The sequence below is a fragment of the Oreochromis aureus genome, linkage group 14 (genome assembly GCF_013358895.1).
Source record: "Oreochromis aureus strain Israel breed Guangdong linkage group 14, ZZ_aureus, whole genome shotgun sequence".
Taxonomy (NCBI): domain Eukaryota; kingdom Metazoa; phylum Chordata; class Actinopteri; order Cichliformes; family Cichlidae; genus Oreochromis; species Oreochromis aureus.
In genome coordinates, this window is record NC_052955.1 from 4,129,618 (window position 1) to 4,149,003 (window position 19,386).

The following is a 19,386-nucleotide window of genomic DNA, read 5'->3' on the forward strand; positions in this document are numbered from 1 at the left end:
ACTGTAAAGGGACAATTTATCCTGCTGCTGAATGGAAACGCTTAGCTAACTGTGTGTTCATAAACATGGCAGCACATCTGAAAAAGCGAGTTTATGAGGAATTTTCCAAAGTTGTACAGGTGAGCGCATTATAACCGTCTCGTCAGCTGTTGTAAACTTAGAGTTTAAAGGTTAAAAAAATCGCTAAATGTTACAATTCTGCGCCAAGTACCGTGTTAGCTAATGCTAAAATATAGCCGCTCACAGTCACAACACAACATGGATCCTCTGAGAGTTTAGTGCAGAGGAAAAGCACTAAACTTGTATTCTGTTTAGTGTTTGTATTCTTAGATTTTATTTAATGCATTAAAAATTGAAGTTCTTCTGTAACAAAATGAACCCGAGAGCTAACAGCCTCAGACTGACTAAGAAAGCTGCTGTTAATTTCAAAAAGCCTTCAGTGGAAGACATCATGACTTGACAGGATTTGAACATTAAACATTTTATTTGAGCTGCTGTCTGTTGGTTTGCGGCATGTTGAGCACAGTATCCACTGACAGCGGCATTTTACGCTTTGAAAGCTCAAAAAGAAACCGACTTGTTTACATCCGATTTAGCATTAATGTCAATCATTCATCCGCTAACTGAGCTCATTCGCATGTTCTGCGTTTTTCCTGCACAGAGGAACTTTTGGCTCCTCTCAGAGAGGATTTTTAGCCAAAGTAAGAGGAAACTGTGATAGCTGTTCGAAGCAGTGCTGTTATTAGCCGTTTATGCGTCATGTCATTCGTTTTTGTGGATCTTGTGGCTTCACTAAGCAACAACATCCAGCTCACAGTGGGGCAGTTTGTTGTTAGTGTGATGAGAGCTGGCACCTCCAGGTCCGAGGCCACGGTTCTCAGACAGAAAAGGGTTGACTTGCCTTTGAGGTTTCCGCTGTAAGCTACAAGTTTAAGCGTCGCAGCTTCTTGGACATGAGTGAGAGGAGAGCGCAGCAGGAGATTTAAACCGCATCTGCAGTAATGTTCACAACGCAAAGGTCTGTAGTGATCAAAGAGGAGCAGCTGATTTACTGGCTGAACTACGTTCCTACTCTCACCTGTCAGCATGACCTCTGGGTGGTGAATGAGCTGCTTCTAGAGATGAAGCGAGGAACTGAGAGAAAAATGAGACAATTGATGGTTTGAGCTTCTTACTGGGAAAGCTTTAGTACGCCTTCTGGGTGAGATGTTTCAGGCATGTATAACTTGGGGGAGACCCCTGGGAACACCCAGGCTTGGAAACACCTCAGTACCCCCCAGAAGACCTGGAGGAGGTGAAAGTAGAAAGAGGTCTGGGTATCCCAGCTTAGACTGCTGCCCCTGTGACCTGGATTAAAAGAACAAAAACAACAGAGGAGAACATGGATAAATGGACAGTAGTTCTTAGTATATATGATCAAAAAGAATAGATGATTATATATCAGGAGATTACAGATTAGATGCATTTTGTAGTTACAACTGTTTTTACACTTACAGATTCCACATGAAGAAACTCCAGCCAAAAAGCTGCGTCTGTCCAAACCCAGTAAGTCTGCCGCTCTCCACATTGACCTCTGTAAAGCCACCAATTCCACCGATGCCCTGCAGTACCTGCTGCAGTTTGCACGCAAACCTGTGGAGGCAGAGAGCGTGGAGGGTGTGGTCAGGATCCTGCTGGAGCATTACTACAAGGTAAAGAGTTGTGGGTGGTAACCACGACCATAATAATAAAATACAGTACTTGATATTTTTTTCTCCTTTTTTTTAAAATAGAGTTGATAAAACCAGAATTTCTAGTGTCCTAAAAAAAGTCAAACTTCTAATGATGATGATTCTTTCTTCCAGGAGACGGATAACTCTGTGAGGCTGAAGATTGCCTCTCTGCTCGGCCTGCTCTCTAAAACGCAGGGCTTCAGCCCCGACTGCATCGTTGACGATGCCATTAACACGCTCAGCAATGAGAGTACGACATATCTGAACATATCTAAGATTTATCTATCTCCAAAACTCAGAGAAACGTTCATAGTAAACTGTTTTGTTTCTTTGTGTGTTCAGAGTCCCATCAAGTTCTCGCCCAGCTGCTGGACACTCTGCTGGTCATTGGTACGCAGCTGCCCGAGAGTCCTGCACTCAGACTGAGGCTCGTAGAGGTGGCCTACAAGGTGACACAAACAAGCACTTATTCAGGGTCCATACACAGAAGTCGTCATTACAAACTCAACAGGACTTTCTTCACAAACCAGTAAATGTCCTCCTCATTTCTCTTCTCTGCTCTTAGCATCTCTCTGATACGTATTTTGGGGTGAGGAATAAGTGCCTACAGCTCCTGGGATGTCTCGGCATGGTGGACGCTCCTGTAGGAAAAGAAAACGAGGGCCCGGGCACATCCTTAGGTTTGTATACATAGTTATATATTTATTATATTTTCTCTAAAGCTTAAAATGTTGAAAATACAGAGAGGTAAATCCATCAATCCATCCTTCTGTATCTAAATTTGATGTCTTTAGTTTCATCCTCATATCGTATTTATGTGTCATTATTTATTGTGCTTTGTGTTGCTGTGTGATGGTTTTTATGGCGGCCTGCTATTTTACCTCCAGGAGGATTGAGGGATGTCCAAAGCATTATCAGCGACTACTTTGGAGACCAAGACCCCAGAGTCCGCACTGCAGCCCTCAAAGCCATGGTAGGAAAACCCTGCAACCCCCCCTGCACTGCAACCAGCACTACACTCATGTGTTTAGAAACCACGCACAGTGAGCTTTAAGGAAAACAACCCACTCTCTTTTCAAGTTTCAGTAACTCTGCTCGCTCTCTGTGCTGTTGTTTGTTTTCCAGCTGCAGCTGCATGAGAGAGGGATGAAGATTCATCAGATTATTTATGATCAGGTACAAGCAGAATACGTCCTCACAGCTTATTGCACTCTCACTATAGCTTTGGATGTTTAATCCAACCTTCTGTATGTATTCGTGTGTGTTTGCAGGCCTGCAGGCTGCTCACAGATGACTACGAGCAGGTCCGTTCTGCAGCAGTGCAGATGGTTTGGGTGCTCAGTCAGCTGTACCCAGAGAGGTGAGGAGACCCAGATTCTCATACTCTGTTTCAGTCAGTGTAGCTGTTGAGTTTGTTCCGTTCTCTGGATCAGAAACCACAACTGACGTGTGAAAAGACAAATCCTAACTGCTGTCTGTAAGAACTGTCTCTGCTGAAGTGCAGAAACCTTCATGAAACTTCCAGGTGTGACGACTTTATATTTAGCCCAAGGCTATGTATGTTCTCAAAAGAAGAAGTCCGAAAAAATAAAATAAAACGAAACAGAAAGCTGCCAGCTTTTCTGTTCAACAGATAATTCCAGCAGAGTGTTGTTAGGTCCAAACCATTTAAAAACATCATTTACAGCTAAAAGATGAATAATAAAGTAAAAGTCCCTTAACCTTCAGTATATGTGTTATTCTTTCCAGTGGTAGGTTTGGTTATGGTTTATCCAGTCAGAACATGTACTCTGACTTTTTCACGTAATGGCATTGTAGGAAAAACTGACGTTCATAAATGTTTGTTTGTTTTTTTATATTTTCATGTTCCTTCTGGATACAAACTTTGCTTGTAAGCAACATTTCTCCAGTTTTTCTGATTTGTAGCTTGTTGATATTTCTGTCCAATCAGCATCGTACCAATCCCATCGTCCAATGAGGAGATTCGGCTGGTTGACGATGCATTCGGTAAGATCAGTCACATGGTCAGCGATGGCTCCTGGATGGTTCGGGTGCAGGCCGCAAAAACATTGGTGAGTAAAAAGAAAGTCTTCCGTGACAACAACATCATCACCAACAATTAAATCAGAGTTTGATATACGGGACACAAACCTAGAAGAAGTCCTCACATCCACAGGTGGACCCATGTGTCCTCATATCACTGTAGAAATGATGTAATGCATCACTGAGGATGGCTCACCCACCACTCAGGAATCTCACTTAATCCACATATATACAATGTTACTGAGTTTGTTCTCACTAAGTGGAAAAATCCCTGCAGATTAACGATGGGAAAGAATCATCATGCATCTGTGTGCTTCACACTGTCACAGCTCTACCCACAGCAGTGCGTGTGTACCTGTTTAGACAGTTTGTGGGGACCAAAAATTAGAATGTTACTCTACTTGTGGGGACCAACAGTTAGGAGGACCAACAGTCACTTAGGAGGACTCAAAAGATTTTAGAGTCAGGGTTCCCCACGTTAGTTTCAGGGCAATTTTATTTTTGAGACAAAAAAATGTGATTTTAGAGTCAGTAGGTTACAGAAAAAACCCAACAATCATGGTATATGGTTGGGTTTAGGCTGCTGCGACCGGTTGGGGTGAAAGGGGTTAGGGTAGGTGCCTAGGGAAAGCATGATGTCAATTAGATGTCCTCACTGAGATATAAATATAAGAGCGTGCATGCGTGTGTGTGTGTGTGTGTGTGTGTGTGCGTGTGTGTGACAAATGGTCTTAAGGTGAAACCTTTTCTCGTGTGTCAGGGTTCGATGCTGCAGGTCAGTCCTCACTTCCTGGAGCAAACTTTGGATAAGAAGTTGATGTCAGACCTCAGGGTGAGTTATTTTTTATCTGACAGCAAAGTGATATTGATCGCCACAGCTCCACTCACTCTCCTTTATTCCTCTTTTCCATCCAGAGGAAGCGCACAGCCCATGAACGAGCCAAGGAGCTCTTTGCTTCTGGAGAGTTCTCCTCTGGCAGGAAGTGGGCCGATGACGCCCCCAAGGAGAAACTGGACACGAATACAGTGAACCTCATTGCCTCGGGGGCTTGCGGGGCATTCGTCCACGGCCTGGAGGATGAGATGTTTGGTAAAGGAAACCCAGCAGAATTTTAAATGACATGTGCACCGAGTTCAGGCTGCTACAGCTAAGTGTTCTCATAAATGTCTCAGGAGGTTACAGAGAACTTTTAGATGTTTTTTTCATATAATTATCTGACAAATGATAAGATCTGCTGTGACGCACAGACCACTACATAGCAGGTAACTCTGCCTGTCTGTGCATTGCATCCATAGATTCCATAACTGTAGCTTGCTAACCACTTACTACCATTAACTACTAACTCCACCCGTACGTCTAAATGTGGTCACGTCTGGCTGCAAAGAAATGGCGTGGTGTGGCAGGTGACAAAATGAAGCTTGAGTGGCTGCAGATATAAAGAATTGAATGATTGAAGCACAATGGAAAGTCAGTAAATGCTTTTTTCTGTCTCTGGCCTCTGTTGAAGATGAATTTTTCTTTTTTTGCTGAATGTTTTCTCGTGTTTTAAACTTTGTTTCAGAGGTTCGTATTGCAGCGGTGGAGGCGTTGTGCCACCTCGCTCGGTCATCTCCGAGCTTCGCCGAGAAGTGTCTCGACTTCCTGGTCGACATGTTCAACGATGAGATTGAGGAAGTGAGGCTGCAGTCCATCCACGTGCTGAGAGAAATCTCCACCCACATCACGCTCAGAGAGGACCAGCTGGACACGGTGCTGGCCGTGCTGGAGGTATAAGAGCGGGGAAACGATCTGGAATCACAAACCCCGAGTGATGTTTTTGTGTCTGACTTTTCACTGTCTGTGCACAGGACTCATCTCGAGACATCAGAGAAGCTCTCCATGAATTACTGTGTTACACCAACGTCTCCACTAAAGAGTGCATCCAGCTGGCTCTGCTGGAGCTGCTCAAGAACCTGAACAAATATCCCACCGACCGCAACTCTGTCTGGAAGTAAGAGTCTACATCCCAGTCTATAAATAACTCGTTGCACTTCTGCAGAGTTAAGCTGATGGTTTATTTAATTATTTTTTGAATTCTCTACCTTCAGGTGTTTGAAGTTCCTGGGATCCCGCCATCCTACGCTGGTGTTACCGCTGGTTCCTGAACTGCTCAGCACACATCCATATTTCGACACGCCAGAGCCAGACATGGACGACCCAGCCTGTATCCTTCACACACCGAAAGATCTCAAACACACACAGCAGAGCAGGAACCTGAGTAACGCCACCCACTGAGGGGCTTCGCAGGTCATCCATTATGACCTGTTGTTGCGGTTTGGCTGCTTTGTCTCTCCTCTACTGCTGTGTGCTGCGTTTCCTCGTCCTTGACTCCGTTGATCTCAGACATCGCTGTCCTGGTGTTGGTGTTCAATGCTGCCAAGTCGTGCCCCACCATGCCAGCGCTGTTCTCCGACCACACCTTCAGACACTACGCCTACCTGAGGGACAGCCTCTCTCACCTCGTGCCGCCGCTAAGAGTGAGAACTGAAATACTGCATCACATTACAAACTACTGCGGTTGAGTGCATCAGGTTTATTGTGACATAGAAACAATACCAGCAGTGGTAATATTAACAGCTGCTTCACAGTCAGGATGCTTGATTTTTTTTTCCTCAATCACGCTTTTGAGAAAAATGTCCGTCAGACCTGGAAAACACGGTCCTTCCTGTCACTTTCTGTGTTTTAGTTGCCCGGCAGGAAGCAGGTGTACGGTCTCGACTCTGTGGACTCGGGTCCGGGTTCTGGTTCTGTGGAATCTGCTCAGCTCTTCCTTCAACAGAGTCTCAATAGAGTCAGCACCATCCAGAACCTGGAGGCATCTGGAGCCCAGGACCTGCTGGACTTGACCATAAGGTAAACGCACACAGGGAAGTGTGCACACGAAGCATGGAGGAAGGATTTGTGCTGTCACTTTTTGAACATGTTTTATGAATGAATGCCAGAAATCCCTCCAATATTTTTTTAACTGTAGGAATTTGATTGTTATTTGTGAGTAAACGAGTCGTTAACTGGTGTCTGCAGAGACCTGCAGCGGCTCGGGGAGCTGCAGACGGAGCTCGCCGGAGCTGCTGATTTCTGTGCTACATACCTGCGCTGCCAGCTGCTACTAATGAAGGTAGGAGCGTGTTTCTGCTGCGGTTCTGAGTGTCTGCAAACAGATCAGCAGTTCCTCACAATTGGAACTCTGTGCCTCATTTCTTCAGGCTCTGCAGGAGAAGTTGTGGAACATGGCCGTCCCTCTGTGCCTCAAACAAAACGTCACAGCCACAGCAGCGGCTCAGCAGGTCTCTCTCACTCACACACACACACACACACACACACACACACACACACACACACACACACACACCTGTAACAGCAACATCATGTGATGTGTGTGACTGTGTTTGTAGATCTTGGAGGAAACCTACAAGCTGGAGTTTCTGTACAGCGGCTTGGAGAGCAGACAGGTGGCCACCATACATCATGTTCGACTCCAGGCCAAAGCTCTGCAGCTCGTCCTGACTGCTCGCACCAGACAGGGGTAAACACACATGTGCGCACGAGCACACACATACACACACACACACACAGTCTGTACATACTTCCCAGCCTGTGTCTCTCCTCAGGTTGGATCTCCTCATCGGCAGCTGTGAGAGGTTTTTGCAGGATGTTGAGTCTTTTCAGAGGTATGTTTTTCATTCTTTGTTTCAGACAGTGAGAGTTAAACTCGGCTCAGTCCACATCATGAGCAGGAGCTTTATGTAATCTGTTGATGGTCTGTGTGTTATGGATGCAAAGGACAGCGTCTGGTGGGTTTTGTCGGCCCACACAGACTGTCCTGACTCACTGTCTGTCTTTCGTGCCTCCCTCAGGCTGTTTCTGACCGAGCTGCCACACCTCCAGGACAGTTTTGTGGATAAGCTCTTGGAGCTGATGCCGCGCCTGTCGTCCTGTAAGCCAGTGGAGCTGGTGAAAATCCTGCAGACGACCCTGAGACAGAGCGGCCTGCTGCAGCTCAGACTGCCCGAACAGGTGCGGTGAACACACGAGGCGGTGAAGGAGAGCCAAAGACACATTTAGTGTAGAGTGCACTTTTACATCACAGCATGAGTTTCATGACTCAAATCCGTACAGCACTCATCCCTCCTTCAAGCTCGTCTCAGAGTGCTTCTGTTTAAGTGACTCTTTGGAAGTCTTTCTTAAACCAGTTATTACCTATTGCTCTTTATAAGGTGCTCTCAAGCATGCACATAACCAAGTGCTTACACGCATGATAGAATTGGTATAGTCAGAGGTCCCAGTGAGTTTCTTGTCCCGTGATGGACTCCTGACTCCACGTTCTTGGACAGCAGCTGGAGTTAGTAGTCCTGCTCGGTGAGCTCAGCAGCACACGAACCAGTTACCTGGTTGTGGTTAGTAGCTCGTGAGGAGAACAAGGACTCCTGTCACCAGCTGCAGGAGGAGATATTCTGTGTTGAAGCAGCAGATTATAACCAAGGACAACCACAACAGCAACCCGCCCACCCTGGAGCTGTGGCAGCAACTAAACTTTCAAAATAAGAGCAACACTTTAGCTTGAGTTTAATTTTGGGTTATTTTAGTCATCTTGACCAAACTTTCTCACTGAGAAATCTCAAACATCAAAGCATAAATTATGAATTTGTCCAATTTACATCAGCATCCTTGTGGTTTCACTGCTGACCCGGAGACCCAGCTGTTATCTGCAGTTATAATCTCTCACATTCAAAGTTTATCTTTAAGTTTAAGTGATGAAATGATAAATGTGTAACAGGTCAGACCTAGACATGGAGCAATCTAAAAACAGCAGCACTGCAGACTCCAGATGGCACGATAAAATTACAGAAGTGAAACCTTTCAGAATAAAGGTCGATCAAAGCTGGAGCCACTCTATATTTGAAACTAGTCTTTGACATCTCATTTGCATGAATGCATTTTTTAATTTAAATGAAGTTTTCTACCAAATATTTACATTTATAAATAAAAGATTTCTGCATTTTTATGGATGGAGTTCCTGAACTTTGAGCTTCAGTGACTTTAGGACCATGAGAGAGGGAGATGGCAGCAGTGATGTGTGAGTTTTGTTTTTTAATTTACTGCTGCTCATCAGATCCATCGGGCGACGGCGACCATCATTGAGCCAACAGGTGAGTCTGACAACCCGCTGAGGTTCACGTCTGGCCTGGTGGTGGCGTTAGACATTGATGCAACGCTGGAGCATGTCCAGGACCCCCAGAACACGGTGAAAGTTCAGGTCAGTTTGATGTGACGCCAGAAAAAAAATCACGTCATCTACTTGAATCCCTCCAAAAACTGCTGTCAAGTGCCAAACCAACATGTTGTGATCTGACTATAGAAATGTTGGCCTGCAAACAGCAAACAGTCTGTCAGCATTGAGATTATTTAACAGTGACAGGGGTCGTTCAGATGAATTTTTGTAATTGTTCATTTTTAGGCATTTGTCCTTGTTATTCAAATTATTTTTAATATATTCTTTTTGTTCCTCGACCACATTGTCGATCTCTGCCTTGACATGTAAGTGTTTGTGATTAGTGTTTAAAGACTATAGGTTGTGTGGGTAAGCTGTAAACATTTTGGATTAATAAAGTAATCCGAATCTGACAGAGGGAGATCGAGGTGCACACCTTTGACACTGCAAGACAAAAATCTTTTTCTAAATAGTCAGTCTCTCCTAAAACACTGTTTATGTGTGGATAAAAGACCAAAACAGAGCCCACCCACAACGGACTGTGTGGGTTTTAAGCTTTGAGGTATTTAACAAAAATATTGTTTTGCCTGTTTAAAACAATGGCCACGGTCTTCCATTCATCCACAAATCAATTGCTCTCACATTGCGGGTCTATTCTAGCACTCCCAGCAGTTGTGGTTAAACATGCTTTTTTCCCCCCCTGATGTAAACAAGGCCTCGACTTTATTGGCACAAAGTTTATAAAAGTGTTTTAACATCTGTTAAAACACTTGGTTTGAAATGCAGAGCCGCTGACTCACTCAGGATCGGCTTACTTACAAACATGCCAGCGAGTGCAGAGTAAAACAGGCTGTGCCAGTTATCATCCAGCCTTATAAGCACTGATTTATTTGTATTTTACACCCAACATGAATATTTACTACTCGCTGCCTCTGCAGGTTCTGTATCCAGACGGCCAGAGTCACGTGATCCATCCTAAACCTGGAGACTTCAGAAAGCCCGGACCCCACAGACACCGACTCATCACGCAGGTTTACCTCTCACACACAGCGTGGACAGGTCAGTTTTTTTAATAACATGTTTTCTTGTGCTTTAAATATAAAATTATCAAATGAAACTGAATTAAACATTCAAACTAGTAAAAACTCTCGCTCATCATCACTTTGTTTCCTCCTCTCGTGTCTCTGCCTCAGAGCCATCTCAGATCGAGGTGCGTCTCCTGCTGGCCTACAGCTCCTCCTCAACCTCCCTGACCTCCCCTTCCAAGCTGGGGTGGAGCGAGAGCTTGGAGAGCCTCCCGCCAGCAGAGGCTGCCGTCGAGGGAACCATTCCGTTTAGCAAAGCCGTTAAAGTCTTCATCATGCCCAAGCCCGCACGACGCTAACGCCTCACAGCTTAAACGTGCAGGACTTTTCTTCTTCTTCTGTTCATTTCTAATTCGAACTGTACAGGACACCATCGTGTTTTCTCTTTGAGACACTTGAGATGTGGGAAACAGGAAGCACTCTTATTACGGTAAAGCTGTAGGAAGCACAAGACTGGGTTTTATGGAAAATGCGTTTTGTATTCAATTATAAAGAAAAAAGAGAAAGTCAGGTGATAATGTTTCAATCTGTACTTTTATTTTGTCACATGATGAATCAAACTGAACTCCTCCCTGTTTAGACAGCAGGTAACATCCATAGATTTCAGGGTTTATAACGTGTTGCTGCATCTAAAGTCAAATCTACAAAAGCTTTCTAAGATGCCACTAAGATTCTTTTCTGCCACCATCTTAAAAAAAACTTTTCATAGAGAGAAGGTGACTCGATTTGTGAATTCTGTTGTTTAAGATGTTCATTTACTTAAAGATTTGACTCTGTTAACCACAGTTTGGATGTGCAGGTCTCTCCACCTGATTTTAAAATGGCCACAGGTGTGAATGGACCCAGTTTCTGTGCTGTGATTGGCTCCTGCTTTGCCTGTAGATGGAGACTGAGCCATTAAACAGCTGCAGGCAAACATCAACAATAGTTCCACACATTTACCTACAGAAACTCTGTTTCAACTGTTATCGGTGGCTCGTGTTGTTTGAAGGCTTCTTTCCTGCTGAATTCATCAGCAGTGAGTTTGGGCTTTTAAGGCAGGTAGGAAGTACACGGCTGTAAAGGAAAGAGTGCTCTCTAATGTGCAAAGCATGGAAAACTAATGAGCCCTGTAGCACAACTGAAAGCAGGAGAGTAATCATTCTATGCCCATTAACAGAATTTAGTTCCTTCAGCAGCTTGTTTGCATCTTCACAGTGAACTCAAAGCTTCAGCCCCACAGTGGGATCGTGTCTCTACAGTGAAAAAGCTTGTAGAGTCCTCCTCAGGTTGCCACGTCAGCAAGGTAAGAGTGACATCAGCAGGTGGAGTGGAAAACTCCACCCACCTTTGCACCCTGGCCAGCCAGTTTGTTGTATTCAGCGACAGCCTTCTCTGTCTGCAAGACTTTTACATCAACACCTTTCTGCTTCACAAAGTCCAGAGTGGAGGAGGGAACCTGAGAGGAGACAATGGTGTGAATACAGAGTCTGACAAGCACAGCTCCTCAATCGATCCACAGGCAGCCCATCAGCGCTCCAACCACATCAACACACAGGAAATCACCTTCTAGCCTCCAAAGAACTACTGTATTAGCCAGATTATTTAAATGGATGAACCACTCAAGTGTGCAGTCTCATTGTTGTGTGATACTATATCTGAGCAGTTTGTGCAACATGACTCAGTCATACAGCAGCCGAGTGTGGGATCTGTCCATGTTTTATTACATCAAATTAACAGAAAGCAAAAACTCTTTAGAACAAAGGTTCTAAGGCTCCAACCAAACTACAGTTTATATTTTGGGTTTATTATGTTTAAAGGAATAAATTGGTCTGTTTTACCTGCAGAGCCTCGCTCATGCCTCTGCCAATTACCAGCAGGTCGATTCCCTTCTTCAGCACCTCGTCCAGGTCAGCAGGTTGTACTCCGGGGTAATGCTGAGAAGCAAAAAGCTCAACATCACAAATTTGCCTCCGAGCTAATTTACAGCAGTCCGTCCTCATTTGGATTCTGGTTCCACTTACATCAGTCCCGGTCTCTCTCCAGTCCCAGGCTCGGCTCCCTCCAGGCCAGACCTTACAGTCCTTGTAGGTGGAAGAGCATCCCTTCACCTTCATGTGGCCCCAGGAGAGCGAGGCGATCTCTGGAGAGGACATGTTTCTTTGAGGCTACCTGCTGTAAGACAAGATGAGCAGTTAGCACAGCTTCTGAAATACTGCGACAGGGTTCCAACAAGCCATGGAAATACTCTGTAAGGTCCAATTAATGCAACAGAACACCACAACCAGCAGGAGCGATTTATGTGTTTAAGTGACTCGTTGGAAGTCTCTGTGTGCCCTTTATGCGTTAAAATGTTCCCCTGCAGGTCAATGACAAAACTACCACTGACCACTGCAAGAACAAGAAGGCCTACATGAAACATGCTGTTGATAATCCAGTTACCACTTTAGGTCCAATGTTCTTTTACTTGCATTCAATCGAGTTTGACTCCTTAGGTGGTTTATATTGAACAGGTGTATAGCAACGCCTAACAGCAATAACTTACGTAAATACGACAATTCGATCAATCAGATCAAATTATTACATGCAAGCTGCCCTGTACAAACCGTGTGCTTAGCACAGGCAAATTAGTTGCTTACCTTAGCACATATAGATTGCACAGGGTTAAACACACACACACACACTCAGTATTCGTCAGCAACTAAAATCCTTTTCCTGCCATTTCTGTAAGTCATGAGCTGACTGGGTCTATTTTTATACTTCTTACTTTTAACACTAAACCATAGATCACTTACTGCATCTATTCAAACCGTAACAGACAAAATAGTTTCGCAAACTGGCTCAAATCCTTTTAAAGCAGTTTGTTAGGCTGTAACAGGAAAACATGAAGCTAAAGTCTGTGCTGCTGCTTACCCGTCTCGATGTCAACTCACTGAACACACCCCTCAAGTCGTTCTTCCTCCCGTAATTAAAGGGAAAGAAGCATTTACACACGGACTAACCTGCGAGCAGTAACAGTCAGTCTAATGATTCACACTCGCACTCTGGTCTGGGTGTAGATGTGTACGAAAGTACAGAAAGTAAAGGTTGTTTAATATCAAGGTGCTGGAGCTGAATCATCAGCCATAGTAATAAAGCATTCTGCACAGCTCACACAACCCTGAGTTTACCTGTGGAGCTAGACTTGTGTTTGTTTCGTAAGTCTCAGTTCAGTTTCCTCTCCTCTCTTTAATAAAGCGGAACATTAGCTGAAACATTTTAAATATATAGTCAACAATGTGGAACTGTCCTCCTGTGTGATCTGTCTGCACCCTCTTGAAAACTAGTTTCTTAATTCACTAAGTTACGTTAGTATTATGAACGTTAACGTGAAAAATGTAAAGAAAGAAAAGCTTGCAACTGTGACTTTAACCCTTTATACAAAAACAATTATGATACCAGAAACTATTATTTATGAATTAAACGGGCGTGGGCTCTTTAAGTAAAAACTACAAATACTACACTTTGAAATACTGCGCTGTGCATAAAAACACCCTACCAAACACAAAATCCAGTGAACTCACATTAAGCTCTGTTTAGGTGAAATTTACGATAGGATGCACCGTACCTTCACGATCCACACGAACACTACTAAAATACACAGCTAGCTTAACGTTGTTTTTCCACATGTTTAGGGGGGGGTGCACCGTTCCTGGAAATACTGCAATACCAGGTCGATGCGTGGAGTGGACGGAGCAAGCCCCTATTCCATCTCCCTGTTCCAAAAATCAATTTAATATATGGTCCCCGGGTAGGGGACGTATCAGATATTAAACTGATAAGAACAGATACTACACTTGATCTTAGCCAAAAGGCCGAGAAGCGATACCAGGAATACGTCGGAGCAGACGGAGTCACTCCCCGCACCGTCTCCCTTACTCACGGTTCGAAACCCAAAGTTAAAAATTCAACAGTAACGTTTACCGTACAGTTTATGAAATAAATACATAAACAGTAAACCGAAGTAGCAGAACGAGTCAAAGAATCGCTACAAAGTTATTTAAGAAATAATTACGTCTTCCGGGTTGCTTTCTGGTTACGTAGTCTGCAATTGTCCAATCACAAACCGAAGCAGAAGCAGAGCAGAAACGCTACGAATTTTAACATTAAATGCCGAATTTACTGATATTTGACATTTTTTAGGGCTAACAAGTATCACCGAGTCATTCGTGGGTGAAAAACACCCCGCCCGTGCTGAGATAAATTCACGTGAGTAGTCCGTGTTTCTGTTACGGGCTGCGAGCAGGCAGTGCTGCCGCCATTTTCAGTCCAGAGTAGCCGCGCCTCCTCAACTCGATTAATTCCATAGAAAACTCTAAACAAAATATCGTACTAAAATAAAGGAGCTTGTGTTGGTTAAAATATATCATGCGACACTTAAGTTGTAATTCATTTAAATAATTCACTTTTAAAGAAAACACAAAAATGACACGTTTAAATCTGAAAAGTCACCAAAGAAATTAAACATTTGTAACGCGATTTTCCTTCACCTGAGCTAACTAAGCAGAGTACAGCAGCAATAGTTGCATCCGGTAATGACTGAAAAGAGGGGACGCTGATAATATAATCAAGTTTAAATACGTTTTGTGTACGATAAATGGTCGCCTGTGAACTTCTACTTCATCTACAGGCCAAAGTTTTACTCTTTAAACCCGTAGCAGTGTCTGTGGGAGAACACTCGGGTCACAAACCTGCAAATATAACCGCTGTCGGTCTGCTCTGAAGAACAAATCGAGTTCCAGCAACCTCTGCAAGACACAAACCATCAAAAATAACAAGGACAGACAGTCCTCTGGTAGCAGAACTCGTTTCATGTTGTGTACTGTACAAAAAACTGTACAAAACACAAACACACACAACACTAATTTGTACTGAAATATTTCACTTCTTGAAATAAATCAAACGGATTAACAGATTTGAACACATTAACATTGGTTTTATTTATATTACACCAAACTCATCTGTTCAAACAACAATCACACATGTTCTTATATTGTTTTACTATGTGTCTTCCTATTGTAAAGTGTCCTTGGGTGACTTGAAACTTATTATTATTATACTTTATATTGTAAGGTAAAGAGAAAAGCCCAACAAGAATTTGGCTACAGTAGGAAGAAAAAACTCCCTTTTAACGGGAAGGAACCTCAGCCAGAGTCAGGGTCAAAGACGGGCAACCATCTCAGAGACTGGTTGATGGTGTGGGGAGGTCTTTGAACTGGTTTCCAGGAATCTTGAGCAAACATTAACAGAAAACCCATTAAACCATATGAAAAAAAAATGGATGACCTTAAAGGGGACTTGAAATGCTACACATATACAGGTTAATTTACACCACTGAGCCCTGCTCTCAGAACGTGAGATAGATGTAACACTGTCTGAAGATGGATTTAAGAAATAAGTGCTTAAAGTTCAAGTCTTAAAAAACATGTTTAGCTGTTTAGCTAGCTGCACTCAAACAGGAAAATTCAGCTGTTAACCGTAACGGTAACATAGGCCGTTTTCTAGACCTCTCAATTCTTTAGAAGAGCTGTGCCAGACAAAAATCAGACTGTCAGTGGGTTTCCTCCATTGGATGAAGACATTGCTAGTAATGTAACTATTGGCCGGTCATCTGGAAATACAACAAATTCTCCCCCAAGTAACATTTCCCTCTCCACAGGAAATGACAAATACAAAATAAAGAGAAGGTGCTAGAGGGATCAATATTTCTCACCCTTTTCTCACAGATGTTCCTCAGCACGCAGCACCACCCCTTTATGTTACTCATTGATAAAGGAGAAGCTGGTAAAAAAAAAAACACAAACAAAAAACCCCAGAAACCACATAATCCTTCAGATACATGGCAGATTTTAAAATCATGACCATGAATGTCAGGGGATCACAAAACCCAACAAAGATAGCGGTAGTTTCTTCTTACCTGGCAACATTTGTTTTTGACATATGTTTGTTACAAGAAGTAGATTTAAAACATGGCAGTGATATAATACTAAAAAGTAAAAGAACAGTACAAATACCTAGATATTGAGAATGATGAAAAGCTTTCTTTTGAGCCAGCCGTCCCCAACCCCAGGCCGAGTCGTTTGGTACTGGGCTGCGAGAGTTGAGGCTCGGGTGTGAAATTTATGGTTTTCAGGGTTTTTATCGTTACTTTTTTATTGTTTTTATCGTTAACTCAGCTTACCTGGGTCTTTTCCCATGTGTTATGAGTAAATCTCTTTTTTTGTGGTACCAGTATTGGTTTTATTTTGTTGTATTTATCCACGCACCTTAACCCTCTGGGGTCCAGGGTATAATTGGCCATTTGACTACCGTAGTTTTCGGGTCATAAGCCGCTACTTTTTTCCCACACTGTGAACACTGCGGCTTATACTGATGTGCGGCTAATGCATTTTTTTTTTCATGCGGCCAAAAACATTTTGCTTGGTAACAGTAGACCAATCAAATTGATAAGTAGTATATATACGGTCTATATTTTTATCGGTTGTTAAGAGACGTTGTAATGTTGTTTGTGCACTGTTCCGTAAAAAAAACCATAAGCAACGTAATTTGTGTGTTACCGATACATACGTATACTTAAAGCTAGCCGCGTTACAGGCGCTGTTCGAGGAAAGAAAGCATTTGCAGTATGTATTTTTGTATGTTACCATAACGTTTATGTTACCTTACGGATTAAATTAAACGTTAAAAATCCTCACGTGTAATATTTCTGTGTAAATATCTCATATTACAAGTGAAACGGCGTAAAATCCGGTGGGGCCTGTACAAGTACAAATTTGATTTTCTTTCTACAATTACACCATGCAGCTTTTAATCAGGTGCGCTCTGTAGTCCGGGATTTACGGTACTTTTGATTTGACCTCTATATTTCACCTTTAAAAACTGTTCATCTTGCCTTGTTTGGTATCATTATTTTCAGCACAACCACAAATATCTGAATTTGGAGTTATTTTTTCATTTTGGCATACTGTATTAACAGAATTGATCTAAATTCAGACAAAAAACATAAAATCCGAGTAGAAAAAAGTTTTTACTGTAAAAACCACAAACATGTTTAACGAATCATTTTCACAACTTGAAATGCAAATAGAAATTGTACATTTTTAAAAAATTATGCACAAGTTTTGCAAACAACAAAGTTATATAGTACTATTTACCTAAAAATGCAGCCAAGGTCTCAGGCATTTTTTAATATAACCATTTAAAACTATTTACAGAACAATCAGGTGTTCTGCATCAAATAAGAAGACACACAAATTATTTGTGCAACTCCAAAAAATAATTTCTGTCCACTATAAGACATAGGAGAATACCACAGGCCTAAACCCTGCAGGTCTGAAAGCAGGAGGTGTATCACTAATCACGTTTTCCAGCTGAAGACAAGGTTTAAATTGCAGTCTGTCTGTGGTGGCTTTCTTGCACCAACTGTAACATTCACTAGTATAACTGACATACAAAACAAAACAAAACAACGACTACACTACACACTAACTACAGCCTCCAAACACGCTAAACTCAATTCAATTCAATTCAATTCTAAATTTTATTTATATAGCAAATGCCACATGTTGCCAAATCACACTTTAACACCAATAGGGAAGGAAAAGTCGCCTCAAGGCGCTTTTATATTGTACAGTAGATAGCACAATAATAAATACAGAAAAAAACCCAACAATCATATGACCCCTATGAGCAAAGCACTTTGGCGACAGTGGGAAGGAAAAGTCCCTTTAACAGGAAGAAACCTCCGGCAGAACCAGGCTCATGGGTCAGGATTTTTGCCATCTGCTGCGACCACGGTTGGGGTGAAAGAAGGAAAACAGGATGAAAGACATGCTGTGGAAGAGAGACAGAGATTAATAACAGATATGATTCGATGCAGAGAGGTCTATTAGCACATAGTGAGTGAGAAAGGTGACTGGAAGGAAAAAACTCAATGCATCATGGGGATCCCCATGCAGCATTAAGACGTCTATTGCAGCATAACTAAGGGAGGATTCAGGGTCACCTGGTCCAACCCTAACTATATGCATTTTAGCGGGTGTGTTTAAAAGGAAACCCACTTTTAAGCCTAATCTTGAAAGTAGAGATAGTGTCTGTCTCCATGAATCCAAACTGGAAGTTGGTTCCACAGAAGAGGGGATGCCACTAAAAACTGAAGGCTCTGCCTCCCATTCTACTTTTAAATACTCTAGGAACAACAAGTAGGCCTGCAGTGCAAGAGCTTGAACAAGTGCTCTAATAGGGTGATATGGTACTAGGAGGTCATTAAGATAAGATGGGGCCTGATTATTTAAGACCTTGATATGTGAGGAGCAGGATTTTGAAATCAATTCTGGATTTAACAGGAAGCCAATGAAGGGAAGCCAAAACAGGAGAAATATGTCTCTCTCTTTCTAGTCCCTGTCAGTACTCTTGCTGCAGCATTTTGGATTAGCTGAAGGCTTCTCAGCGAATTTTTTAGGACTTCCTGATAATAGTGAATTACAGTAGTCCAGCCTGGAAGTAATAAATGCATGAACTAGTTTTTCAGCATCACTCTGAGACAGGATATTTCTAATTTTAGAGATGTTGCGCAAATGGAAGAAAGCAGTCTTACATATTTGTTTAATATGTGCATTGAAGGACATGTCCTGGTCAAAAATGACTCAAGGTTTCTCACAGTGTTACTGGAGGCCAAGGTAATGCCATCCAGAGTAAGAATCTGCTTAGATACCATATTTCTAAGATTTTCAGGGCCGAGTACAATAACCTCAGTTTTATCTGAATTAAGAAGCAGAAAGTTAGCGGCCATCCAGGTCTTTATGTCTTTAAGACATTCCTGCAGTTTAACTAATTGGTGTGTGTTACCTGGCTTCATGGATAGATAGAGCTGCGTGTCATCTGCATAGCAGTGAAAATTTATGCTATGTCTTCTAATGATGTTGCCTAGGGGAAGCATGTATAATGTAAATAGAATTGGTCCTAGCACTGAACCCTGTGGAACACCATAATTGACCTTAGTGTCACTAATGTCTCACATATGAAAACTCGCTCTCTCTCGTTCTTTCGTTCGCCCGCTTTCTGTTAAACTAATCAGCAAAATTCGGGGTCAATGAACTATGTTGAAGCAAAACGCCACTCCTAAAACTTCCCCCTCTTCCTTAACAACCAAATGCCACATGTTGCCATATAATTTTTTAATTGGTTGACATGGTACACTTTAACACCAATAGGGAAGGAAAGGGTGTTTTTTCTTTTTTACTTGCAAGCGGAGTTTTGCTGTCTGTAGAAAACGCTGTT

General features: G+C 42.7%; 2 protein-coding genes and 1 non-coding gene across 11 annotated transcripts in view; 1 reads left to right on the plus strand and 2 right to left on the minus strand.

Moving 5' to 3' along the window:
* Positions 1-10,869, plus strand: ints4 (integrator complex subunit 4). Its single transcript, XM_031741769.2, has 24 exons — positions 1-119; positions 1,497-1,691; positions 1,845-1,962; positions 2,055-2,161; positions 2,278-2,392; positions 2,600-2,685; positions 2,838-2,888; positions 2,984-3,072; positions 3,664-3,784; positions 4,516-4,587; positions 4,671-4,845; positions 5,318-5,523; positions 5,604-5,746; positions 5,844-5,959; positions 6,139-6,272; positions 6,482-6,648; positions 6,817-6,910; positions 6,999-7,079; positions 7,188-7,318; positions 7,404-7,463; positions 7,650-7,809; positions 8,906-9,049; positions 9,943-10,063; positions 10,198-10,869. The coding sequence occupies exons 1-24, from the start codon at positions 66-68 to the stop codon at positions 10,386-10,388; spliced, it is 2,931 nt and encodes a 976-aa protein (XP_031597629.2). The 5' UTR covers positions 1-65; the 3' UTR covers positions 10,389-10,869.
* aamdc (adipogenesis associated, Mth938 domain containing) overlaps positions 10,605-19,386 on the minus strand; it is a 24,648-nt gene continuing 15,866 nt past the window's right edge. Inside the window, exons 1-4 of one of the 9 annotated variants that reach the window (XM_031741768.2) lie at positions 12,864-12,988; positions 12,093-12,243; positions 11,910-12,005; positions 10,605-11,527 (exon numbers count right to left, since the gene is read on the minus strand). In XM_031741768.2, the coding sequence (XP_031597628.1) occupies positions 11,387-11,527; positions 11,910-12,005; positions 12,093-12,224 (369 nt within the window). In that variant the 5' untranslated portion in view covers positions 12,225-12,243; positions 12,864-12,988 and the 3' untranslated portion in view covers positions 10,605-11,386. The other 8 variants (XM_039622815.1, XM_039622816.1, XM_039622813.1 and 5 more) reach the window with 8 other exon arrangements.
* LOC116321837 lies at positions 13,744-13,934 on the minus strand. Its single transcript, XR_004199582.2, has one exon. It is a non-coding gene; the product is annotated as a U2 spliceosomal RNA (small nuclear RNA).